This window comes from Lissotriton vulgaris, unplaced genomic scaffold, assembly GCF_964263255.1.
Source record: "Lissotriton vulgaris unplaced genomic scaffold, aLisVul1.2 SCAFFOLD_784, whole genome shotgun sequence".
Taxonomy (NCBI): Eukaryota; Metazoa; Chordata; class Amphibia; order Caudata; family Salamandridae; genus Lissotriton; species Lissotriton vulgaris.
Window position 1 is genome coordinate 584,501 of NW_028244872.1, and position 12,602 is coordinate 597,102.

General features: G+C 43.0%; 1 protein-coding gene across 1 annotated transcript in view; it reads right to left on the bottom strand.

Moving 5' to 3' along the window:
- The window catches only part of LOC147666699 (uncharacterized), an 87,643-nt gene that overhangs the window by 27,137 nt on the left and 47,904 nt on the right, over nucleotides 1-12,602 (bottom strand). Inside the window, exon 4 of the mRNA XM_086948955.1 lies at nucleotides 2,176-2,283. Within this exon, the coding sequence (XP_086805081.1) occupies nucleotides 2,176-2,283 (108 nt within the window). The remainder of the gene's footprint in view (nucleotides 1-2,175; nucleotides 2,284-12,602) is intronic.

Below are 12,602 nucleotides of genomic sequence, written 5' to 3' on the forward strand. Positions count from 1 at the left end.
CCATAAGGGAGACCAGGCCGGCTGAACCTTACCAAACAGCATAACTTCGGTCTTAGAAGAGTTCAGTTTAAGACAGTTAGAGGCCATCCAGCAGCTGATGGCCCGCATGCCGTCTTTGAAGTTAGCCGCTATAGTGGGTCCATTTTTGTGAATAGATAATACCAGCTGGGTATCATCGGCGTAAGTGGTCAAATTAATATTGTACGCTTTTATTACCCTCGCCAAGTCCGACACGTAAATGTTAAAAAGGGTCGGACTCATGCTATGAATCTCTCCTATCAAGCATGGTGGTATGGCATTTGCTACAATCATAGAGTGGATAGAAACTAGCAGCCTGATTCATGAAAGATAATTGCACTCGCAAAGGGCCAGATTCTGAGAATCTGGCCCTTTGCGAGTGCAATTTTTGCATTTGGGATTCATCATCCCAAATGCAAAATCCGCTATTTCAGAACTCGCATATTTGCGAGGAATAGCATTTAAGGAATCTCTTTTAGAGATTCCTTAAATGCTATTCTTGAAACATTTTAAACTTGCTATTTCGCAATTTTGGGCCGCTATTTACCGCGAGGTCAAACCTCATGGTAAATAGCGAAAACTTAGAAAAATGCTTTTAAAAGCATTTTTCTAAGTTGCATGTTACACACACACATGTCTTTTGGGCATGTGTGTGTGTGTAACATCTGTGTAATTTGACATGTCAGGGGTCTTACAGGGTGTCCTTTGGACACCCCTGCACCCTTGAAATCGCAATCTCGTTTGCGATTAGCAAATTGCTAATCGCAAATAAGGAATTACTCCCCATTCATTCCTATGGGCCTTTAGGCCCATAGGAATGAATGGGGAGTTATTCCTTATTTGCGATTAGCAATTAGCTAATCGCAAATAAGGAATCTGTAGGAATTGCAAAAAATATTGCTATTCCTACATGAATCCCGTTTTGCGAGTCTGGAATAGCGATTCCTTATGAATCGCTATTTCAGACTCGCAAAACTTCCCAATGATGAATCAGGCTGTATGTCACCCCAATTTCCCTAGCAGTTTGGAACTCCTTTGGTCACCGGTAACAACAGTTTTGGTCTCCTCCGACTCACTGGTTAGTTTGCATCATCCTCTTACTGAAGAGGTTTGTTTCAAAACATCCTTACCCTTTCCACTTTTATTTCACTAGGTACAATTTGTCATTGTAATCATATGTTTTCATATACTTATTTATGCTACAATACTACATTTTGCGCTACCTTTATTTCATTTTTATTATATTGTTATTCATCCTGATAAATCTTTATTCTTTATTTTCCCCCTTTCCCTCCCCTTTGTTTGATTTCTTTCTATACTTTTCATAGACAGTTATATCATTTTGTGGGATATTTTTTGTATATATAACTATATAACTGTAAAAAAGTACTGTAAAAATGTTTTTTTTATAAACTTTAAAAAAAATGATCATCGCTTGTATAGTAGTTTCAGGAAAATGAAAGTCTAATAAAGGAGATATAAAAAGAACGCACATGAAGTTCAGAATTATAAAGACAATTTATTTATTACAGCCTTGTGTTTTTCTTTCTTCGTGGAAAACTGCCGATTTGTAATTTTTGTGTTGAATTTACAAATTGAGTGGGCGGATTAAAAAATGGAGGCAGAGAGGCTGGCAAGCGAGTGGACATGGCAGGGTAGAAGGGATGCAGGGTGGAAGTGGAACAAGGCTCGCGTGAGAATGAACAGGGCGAAGAGAGAACGGACCATGGGCTGAGAGTTTGGGGGTGAGTGAGGATACGCTGAGAGTGTGGATGGGGGGCAGATTCTATATAGGGCGATAGATGGGCTGGCACAAGAGAGTTGATCAGTGGGGCCAGGGAGAGGCACCATGAAGGTCTAAGAGCAAGTTGAGTTTGGTAAATATCATACAGGGCCCAGAATTCCTCTGAGCAGACTTCATAGCAATTCCATGAAAGGTAATACAAACTTGTTGTAGTTTTTTGTAGTACGTACATTGATTTTGCTATTGTCCATGCTCGTATTCTTTAATTTACACTCATCTGAAAATCATGGCTTCCAAAACATTTCAAGCCGTACAGTTTTTAACCTGAAACGCACATGGTCAGCCTGGCTCGCTGCAAGGCCCCGCGGTATACGGGAACAATAATAAACAAACACCTAAAATAAAAATCCTACCTTTCTTCTTGAAGAAGGGCATTCTTTCTATGATGCACAGCACAATTTCGACAGGCAGACTTAGGGCCAACACAGTGCCAACAGGAGTCAAATCAATGCTCTTCCAGTCTGTAAAAGAAAGTCCAGAGTTAAAGACCGATCTTGTTAAACTAAGTTAACCAGCATAAAACACTTACGTTAGTTGCACTGGTTTTGGCTCGTATACAGAGTAACCACCATACCCCACTAACAACTATATTGTGGCTGTCATCAGAGAAGTTGCATGTAACACACAGTAGAGGCGGCTTTGGGACCAGAGAACAAGCAGGAGACCGAGTACGGTTGTATGACGATCCATCGTGTACTTTGATTTCGCGCGTGGTTACAGCGCGGCATTTACATCGCAACGGCGCTTACATCGCCATTGTTTGCATCGTACGTTGTTGCGACGCTAATGCGGCCATATCATTGGATAGCGCGTCACATCGCAGAGGTTACATCGCGCGACATGATAACGCGATGTTTGTGCCAGGTTTAAAATCTTTATAGCCAATGAGTGATTGGTGGGGGGGGGTATATACCGTATTGCCCACCCTCTCTGCAGCCATTTGTGTTTCTGTTGTGGATGTGAGCAGCCCTGACCCTGTGTACAGACTTTTAAATCGGTAAGTGACGAAATACTTTTTCTTCGTTACAACCTCTTGTCCTGCTACCCACCTCCCTAGAGCTACATCCGTCCACTTAGGCATTCCTTTTGTTTGCCCAGTCCTTGCCGCATTTTTTATTTATTGTTTTTAGTCTCCCACGGCCTCCGCTATAGGGGTCAGATCAGGAAATCGAGGCCATTGCGTCCCCTCTCCTGCCACTCCACGACAGTCTTAGTGGGGTACTAGGGAGTATTTGGGACTTTATTCTAAATCAGAGTTTCAGTTGTAGCACCCGGATACCTCAACGAACCGAGGGTGTCCCTCCATGCAGCTCTTCAGGGGGGGGGGGGCTCCAGGGATGCAGAAATCACAGCCTTTTGATGCATGCTTCCAAAAGTTAAATTACAAAAACATTTTTAAAGAATTATTTTGAAAAACAATCTGGAAGAATGTTGGGGTCTATTGTAAATGAATGTATTATTGTATGCATGAAGAAAAAGATACCTAGGCAATCGAACTCGCCAAAAGTTGCGAAGTGAGCGCGTAGGTGCAGTATGGTCAACTTTCTCTCGATTTAGGCGAGTGCACTCAAATCCAGCCACCACATGGTCTAGCAACAGCAAAGGAGGAGGTTGCGAGGTATTTACAGGAAAAGCACAGGCGTCGGAAGTGTGCTTGAATATGTAGTCAATGGCGACATGTGATGCTCAGCCCCCATGAGGGGTGAATGTAGTCCTGTGTTTGAGACCCCTCACTGTACTTGTGGCAGGCACCTGGGGTCCTTCTCCATTAGGCCTGCTGGCGGTCCTCTCGCACCGCACCTCGGCCTGCCGGTAGTCTGCCGGGGCCCCTCATTGCAGGATTACCAGTGAATCTGTTGCAATATTCTCGGTTTCTCTGCTCTGCAGACCTGTCACTGGCGTCGTGCCTGAGGTGCATTATCAGAGCTGTGTGAATAATAACTGCGTCAGCCCCGTGCCTGAGGTGCATTATCAGAGCTGTGTGAATAATAACTGCGTCAGCCCCGTGCCTGAGGTGCATTATCAGAGCTGTGTGAATAATAACTGCATCAGCCCCGTGCCTCAGGTGCATCATCACAGCTGTTTGAATAATAACTGCGTCAGCCCCGTGCCTGAGGTGCATCATCAGAGCTGTGTGAATAATAACTGCGTCAGCCCCGTGCCTGAGGTGCATCATCACAGCTGTTTGAATAATAACTGCGTCAGCCCCGTGCCTGAGGTGCATCATCAGAGCTGTGTGAATAATAACTGCGTCAGCCCCGTGCCTGAGGTGCATCACCAGAGCTGTGTGGATGGATGCGTGATGGATGGGTGGATGGATGCGTGATGGATGGGTTGGTGGATGGATGGGTTGGACGATGGGTGGGTGCATGGATGGGTTCGTAAGTGGATGGGTTGGTGGATGGGTTGGTGCATGGGTTGGTGGATTGAATACATTGTTGATGGATTCACTGGGTATACCCTAAGTTTGACCAATATCTATTTTGTCTCTTAAAATAGGCCGTCACCATCATGAAGCTTTGTGTGGATATCCAAACACAAACAACAAAGTCATTCAAAGTTTAAAACAACGATACAGGTACATTAATGGGATTTCCAAATGACTGTTACAACACAAAAATTGTTGATGGGTGCGTGATGGATGGGTGGATGGATGCGTGATGGATGGGTTGGTGGATGGATGGGTTGGTGGATGGATGGGTTGGTCGATGGGTGGGTGCATGGATGGGTTGGTGGGTGGATGGGTTGGTGGATGGATGGGTTGGCGGATGGGTGGGTGCATGGATGGGATTTCTGAATGACTATTACGACACAAAAAATGTGGATGGAAGCAATGTGTTAAAATGTGTCGTTGGAACACCTAAGTAAGAATGCCACCGCAAACCTAATATTTTTACTTGCTGTTACAGAGTTGGAAAGGTAACGGAGGTGCAAGGCAGGCAAAGATTTTGGGTTTCTATGCTAAGTGCAGCAGAATAGCACAAAAGGTAAACAAGCATTTGCAATGCAATAGGTCTCGCATTAGGAAAGTTTGATTTATTTGTCCTGTACATGACAAATTTGTTCTTTATGTGTTTTGTTTGAAAATTGTGAAATTAATAGCTTTTTCATGAACAATGGTAATACTTGTATTTTTGGACAATGTGACACCTATAGCATTTTTAATGCAACATGTTTTGGATTGACGTGACTTAGAAGCATTGATGTTGCAAAATCAAGGTTTTTATAATAAAATAATACTTTTTAAAATAAAAGTTATTGTAATTTATAATGGCAATAGCTTAAACTTTAGTAACTAATTTTGGGGAGATTATGTTCATTTTATCGAGACAATATCAGAACAGAAGTGAAATATCAACTTTTTTTGCTGACATTTGTAATAAAGCTTGAAACATTGAGGGAACATATTTGAACCAGTTGTTGTTGAATGTTTGCACAGGAGCAGAGGTTTAGGGAGGGGACTGTTGCGTGAGTTGGAGGTGCGTCAAGCACAGGCCTTTCATCCTTCTGGGGCCGATTGGGATGGAGGTTTACTGCCGCGGGCGCTGGGGTGATTGCAGTACTTACTGTATGCATTTAGCGACGGGCATTAGGAAAAATGTGTCTCTTATGATTTGTAAAATTCATGTTTTTGTTTTGTTCCTACCGCAAATGTATTTATCATTTTTAAAATGCATTTTTTGTTGTCTTCCTACAGCAAATGTCTGATCCAAAGATGGCGCAATATTTCACGTCAAGCAGAGGAAACCGCCTGCTCAAACACAGCGGTTATATATATTGCAAGGAGAGAAATTCTGAGCCACGGGGTCATTGGAAGTGTGTGCAATACTACTCAAGCCATTGCAGAGGACGAGCGGTTACTCTGGGTGAGTCTGTTTAAGAAGCACAGACCATAACCACTCGGCCTCTGCAACTGCTATTGAAGTTAGAGAATCGATTAATGAAATTAAAGTGATTGCAGGCAACTCCAATGACCCTTGTGGTGCCATTTTAAGGGAGGTATCCCAACACATTACAGAACATGTGGTTAGTAGTATGCCTGCCATCCCCAACCTACGCAGAATGATCCAACGTAAGAAACGCGCGAATCACCCAAAACGCGTAGCACCACAAACTTTTGGGGATATTACAATTCCTGCTGAACTCTGTGTTACCGTTTCAAATGAACAGTTTATTCTGTATGACAATGACAATTGTCATAAGTGCATTATAATATTTAGCACCCCCGAAATCTTAACCGCTTGGAGAACAGTGACGTGTGGATGATGGATGGGAACTTTAAAAGCACGCCCACCCCTTTCACCCAAATCTACACCATTCACGGGTACGTTATCGACATTGTAGTTCCTTTAGTTTACAGTTTACTACCAGACAAACAATCCTCAACGTATACTGAGTTTTTGTCAGTCCGAAAATCCAAAATCCCAAACAAAATTCCGAGAAAAATAATCATGGACCTTGAATTACCCATGATAAATACTGTAAAGAAATTGTACATGGATACTGAAATACAAGGATATTTTTTCCACTTTTCTCAGGCTATTTGGCGCAAAATTCACAAAACATCCCTTATTGAGGATTATGTGTCTGATAGTAAACTACAGTTTGAGCTTAAAAAACTAGCTGGACTTTGCTTTGTTCCTCCTAATAGTGTAGATGAATACTACACATTGATTACAGAGTCTGATTACTTTATGGTAAACGAAGAAAAATAGGCACCAATATTAAATTATTTTGAAGACACATGGATTGGGCATCTAAGCAGGTCGGGTTGCCGGAGGAAACCATGTTTTCTTGTGGACTGGTGGAACTGCTACTCCACCTGCTTAGAGGAAGGAGCAAAGACAATCAATGCCCTAGGGTTGGCACAACTCTTTAAACAAAAGTATTGGCAAACCGCACCCAAATTTCTACAGTTTTCTTGAGATTTTGCAAGTCAAGTCAAGTCAGAGAATTTGTATAGCGCACTACATACCCAGAGGGTTTCAAGGCGCTTAGGAAGGGGGGAGGATTACTTGTCAAATATCCAAGTTTTAAGTTGCTTTCTGAATGCTAGGTGGTTCTGGGTAAGGCGAAGGTAAGCGGGGAGTGAGTTCCATGTTCTAGCAGCCAGGTATGAAAAGGATCTGCCTCCCATGGTGGTCTTGTTGATGCGGGGTACAGTGGCAACGTTACCAGGAAATGCGAATGTCACAGTGTTTAGCAGGTAATCTACATCCACGTGTTTCCCACCGTTCAAAGGAAATGTCTGCCCGACTTTTAGCAGTATTAAAACTTTTCACCTTGTCTGTGCCTTCTGACTACCTATCTTCCATCGCACATGTACTTAATTCCTTTGATTAAAAAAGTTGGCACTTGTCTATGTTGGATTTCCTCATCTGAACTCTTACTGTTGTGTACCATAATCCTATCTGTAAATTGTACACCCTATCTTGTTTAAATATTTTTAGGGATATGTACCACCCTTAAATTGTTAATGCATTGTGTCATTGTTTTTTGTTGTTATTTTTGTTTGATATAAATACCTAGTAAGTTTTTTAGTATTTGGTATCAATGCAATGTTAAGAAAATAAAAATGTCCAAAGAAAATAAAAATGTCCAAACGTGTTTATTGTGTTTTTTTGTATGGCATTACATATCACCTTCATTTATATTTTAGCACCCATCCATGCATCCATCCAGACACCCATCCATTCATCCATCCACCATCCATCCACCCCCCACCCACCCACTCACCACACACACATATCATCATACACCCATCCATCTAGACACCCATCCATTCATCCATCCGCCATCCATCCACCCCCCACCTAGCCCCATCCGCTATCCATCCATCCACCCCCCACCCAGCCCCCATCCATGCATCCATCCATGCATCCATCCACCCATCCACCCATCCATGCATCCATCCACCCATCCACCCATCCATGCATGCATCCATCCAGACACCCATTCATTCATTCATCCGCCATCCATTCATCCATCCATCCACCCAGCCACTCACCACACTAGTGATAGGCATCGTCTTTTGAAAATTGTTATGACTGTGAATACATAAAAAGTTAATGTAGCGGTGCACTTGAGGCGTTGATAGGAGGCTCGAACCCTGGTTGACAGCACCAAAGTCGGCAGAGCTATCCGTCAGACCACATCCTCTCACGGTCACCGCTGGTTCTTAAATCTTGGCTACATTAATTGCTGGCACCTGTTTCTTAATTGACAGTCTGCAAGGAAAAAGGGTGCAAGGAAAAGGCCATTTCTGTAGCCAGCCAGGCCACATCCTCCCAATATTTCTTTATTCCGTCAGACCACATCCTCCCAATATTAATTGGGGGCACCTGTTACCAACATCGGGTAACGTCGATTGCATTGTAATTAAGGCGTGCAAGGACAAGGCCATTTCTGTAGCCAGCATGCTTTCTTAATTCCGTCAGACCACATCCTCCCACTATTTCTTTATTCCGTCAGACCACATCCTCCCAATATTAATTGATGGGCACCTGTTACCAACATCGGGTAACTTCGCAGTTGTATATTAAAAATAAGTATTCTTTATATAGACTCAACACAAGACCACAAAGACAAAAATCCACAATACTATACTTAAAAATTGTAGTTTTAGCTTAGTTCAGTTCAGTTTTTAAGATGTTCTCCATAAGTGTGGCAGGGTAAGCTCAGACGTGAGTCCCTTGCTCACTTTGCCACTGGATTGCAAGCCGGGCTGAAGACGGCTGCAATGCCAGAAACCGGTCCTGGGAAGCTTGTTTCCGGTCCAGGGAAGGCATGGCCTGGCAGTTCGGCCTGGACTGTTCCCATGAGGCACAGGGTCAGACGGATTTGCATATGGCCATGTCTGAACTGGGGTGCCAGAGTGGGCTAAAGAATGGTGATGGATTAAACCCAGATCAGTTGACTGGGGGTGAGTGCTTGTATTGTCAAAGCTCTGTCCATCATTTCCTTTGGTTTTGCTGTTATTTTACAACATACCAAATTGTGCCCATGTGAAACTGTACTACGTGAAGCTGTCATTTACTTTTTTAGGATGTGTTTAATTAGGTGTATTTCTGATTGCACTCCTGTATGTCATGCTGGTATGCATTTTAATTGCAGGCTAGAGTTATATTTGTAAACCAATTTAGGCTATATGTCATGATTGTATATCTTTCTAGATTGCTTTCAGCACTCTTCTATGTTGTGTTTATATAGACATTTGGCTTTTAAATGACTAATTTTAACTCTGATTTTATTCCAATTCACTCTCTATCACGCTCTCTCTCTCTCTATATATATATATATATCTATATCTATATACACACACACACACACATATATAAAATATATATTTCTCTATCAATTTCTCTATCAATATGTCTCTATCAATGTATCTATTTCGCTCTCTATCTACCTATCTGTTTGTCCGCCTAGCTACCTGTCCGCCTAGCTACCTTTCCGTCCGCCTAGCTACCTGTCTTGGCTGTCTATCTACCTGTCTGTATGCCTAACTCTCCTTCCGTCTTATGCATCTATCTGTCTGTCGGTCTAACTCTCAGACTCTGTCGGCTCTAACTCAGTCTGCTCGGTCTGTCTGTCTACCTCCCTGGCTGGGTGTCTCTATGTACCCATCTATCCAGACAACTATCTCGATCTATACAACCTTTTCTACGTAACTCTTTCCATCTAGCTATCTACCCATCCTCTTTGTAAGCCTTCCTTTATCTATCTTTTCAATGTTTCTAACCTATTTGTAATAAAGATTTACAAAAACAAAAAACATTAGCAAAGAGGCTGGCAGCCAATGGCTGATGATGAATTGGCTTTTTAGGTCTGGTGGTATACAAGACCTTTTGATTTTACTAGAATTATGTGTGTAACAGTTAGTCACAGGGCTTTTCAGCCAGATTTCACCTATTAGTCTTGCTAACATTAATAGTATTGTGCTGCTCGGACGTTTAAGTTACCATATTAGGGACCACTAGTTCTCCCTGTTCCATAATGAGTAAGCGGAGACGGGCAGCTGGAACTCTGGATGATTTTATTGTAAGGCAGAGTCAGTACTCATGCATGAGATCCAGGCAACAGAAAGAAGACTGTCCCTGGACCCTGTCTCACTTCAATCGCGCCTGTCACTGGGGGGGGGGGGTCAAGCTGATCCAAATACATTGGACACTTCAAAAACATCACCAGCGATAGCAGGCCCAAGCACTCAGAACCCATTTTTGCCATCTTCGTCACCCCTGGCCACCCCAAATTTAAGCGCACCCTCTACGAACTCCCGAGGGAATGCCAGCAAATCTGCCAGAGGCCGTACATTAGTTGCCTCATCAACCAAAGGAAAGAAAAATTCTGTTAAAACAGCATACACTAAGTCCAAGCAGAAAGCAAAAAATGCCAGTAAAGGAGCCCTCAGTAGCAGTTTGGAAGTGGTTGAGGTTGTAAACACAAATGTTGCTACACAGACTGATGACAGCATAGAAAATGGTCGCCACGCAATAGACATGGGTACTGCAATCCTGGAGGCTATAAAGGAAGGGCTTGAATCAAGATTGGACTGTATAAGGGAGAATCTGGTTAGAAAATTGGATTTGCTTTGGGAGAGATTGTCGAACCTTAATCCATCCTTGGACAATTTAATCGGGGGAAGGGAAATAATGTTGTCACTACTGCAACCAAATTAACATCAAATGGACTAGCCAACTGCAATAGTGAGATGAAACTACTGAGTACCTTTGCCCCCATGGCTACTTTACCAATTAACTTATGTGTATCTTGTGGGAACCAAGGGGTGCGTTCTTCGCCCAATACTGATCTCACGGAGAGAGCTATTCGGGTGACATCAAGATTGGATATCACAGGCAACCCGAATATGGTAATAGGAAGAACCCAAGATAGGCAGCCCCAGCTGGGCACAACCGTAGCTGATCCTATCAAAGATATCAGGGCATGCCCTTGTAATTTAATTTCAAACCCCAATCCTGATGCTTTGAATTTGCCACCTGCCTCTAGCCCTTACCTGCTTGTCCTAACTGGTGTTCCAACTCTTGCTGAGGGCCAGAGAGAGTCATGGTCAGATCTTCGTAACAAATCTGTAGACTGGCTCCACAAACATAAAAACTTTGACCCCCGCCTGATGAATGAAATAATAGTAGTAGGGTGGGTGGGCCAATCAAATAAGTGCATAGACGGCGACTGTATTGTTCTCAATGTTTGTAGACCGCAAGTGGTCCGCCATTTATTATCTATTAGAGAACAGTCATTTGCCGTCACAACAGATATTAGTGCACTTCCACTCGGCTATTTCTATAAACCTTTAGCAATACCAATAGGAGGTTCTAAAGAATATGTGCCACTAACTAATAGGTTCCATGCACTTTCCAACTTGGATAATCAGGACTGACCATCAACCGTGGCATTTAACACACAAGTCCTTGAAAGGCCAGGGTCAGGTATGTCCTCTATATTTAATAGAAGTATAGATAGGACAACCATACCCAGAGGCAGCAGTGGGGCTAATGTGAGTATCCTAAATTGGAATGTGGCCGGATTACGACGCAGGCTCGATAACCAAGATTGGCTAAGTATGATAAGGGAACATGACATTGTCATGTTCCAGGAAACCTGGGCCACAGAAGATCTGTACATTGAAGGGTTTCATTGTTTTAGTGTGACAGCCTTAACACCTAAGATGGGCAGAGTCGGGAGGCCTATTTATAGGGATTAATGTGGCTGCTGGCGGGAGTTTTAAGGTAATTCTAACCCGCAGCCTAAACTATCAAGTTGTACTCTTCAAAAGACGAGTCTGTTTCCATTTGGTGAATTTTTACAATAATGACTTTCATTCCATCCCAAACGAAAATTCTATTAGGCTTTTTGATTTTATTTCAAATTTGGACACACAGTCTAATAAGGGGGATCCAATAGGTGTTCTGTTGGGGGGCGATTTTAACGCTAAAATTCTTAGCAAGGGGTTTGACGGAGGGTCGGGCTACTCCGGGCTTCCTGCGCGTAGAGTTGCAGAACTTGCCCTGTTTTTAAGATCCTACAATCTGGTCAACGTTATGGATCTGGTGGGCGGGCCAAATGCAAATGACCATATGCAACCAACATTTAGGGGTAGGGGCTGTTGCTCCACAATAGATTTGTTTTTTATATCCCCCTTACTCGAATATCAATTTAGGGCAGCAGAAGTCATTGCATCAGACTATGGAGACCATAATCCCATCAAAATACAGTTGAATTCCGCCCCAGACCGGTTTTCCAGATCGAAAGTGGGGCTACAAGCCTGACGCCATTGGCTGATAACCTAAAATTGCACTGGAACGGGGTTGATAGTTGCAACGTGCTCAGGGAACTGGTTAAGGATAATATGCATCTTATTGATTCTTGCCTGTCACTGCAACCTTTACATACAGTGATAATCCAGGATTTTACCAATTTATGCCAAGTGATTAAAACCCTTCTATCAAAACCTATACCCCAGGAAGAAAGCACTCCTAGATGGTTTAACTATGAATGTACGTTGGCAAACAGGAACCTACGTAGGGCCCTATCAGCCACTCCGAGGTGTGCCAGAAAGGAGTATAATGGGGTGGTTGCAAGTAGAAAGAAGGACCTCCTGACTGAACGTTGGAAATCCCTCTCCGAGGCGGGCAGTCTAAAAAAAGACAATATTTGTTGGGCAGCAGCAAGGGACCGTCCATCGATGGGCCAGTTATTAACCCCGATCAGTTGTAATATCTCTAGTGACACCTGGGTCAAACACACAGTATGTTCCCGGTAG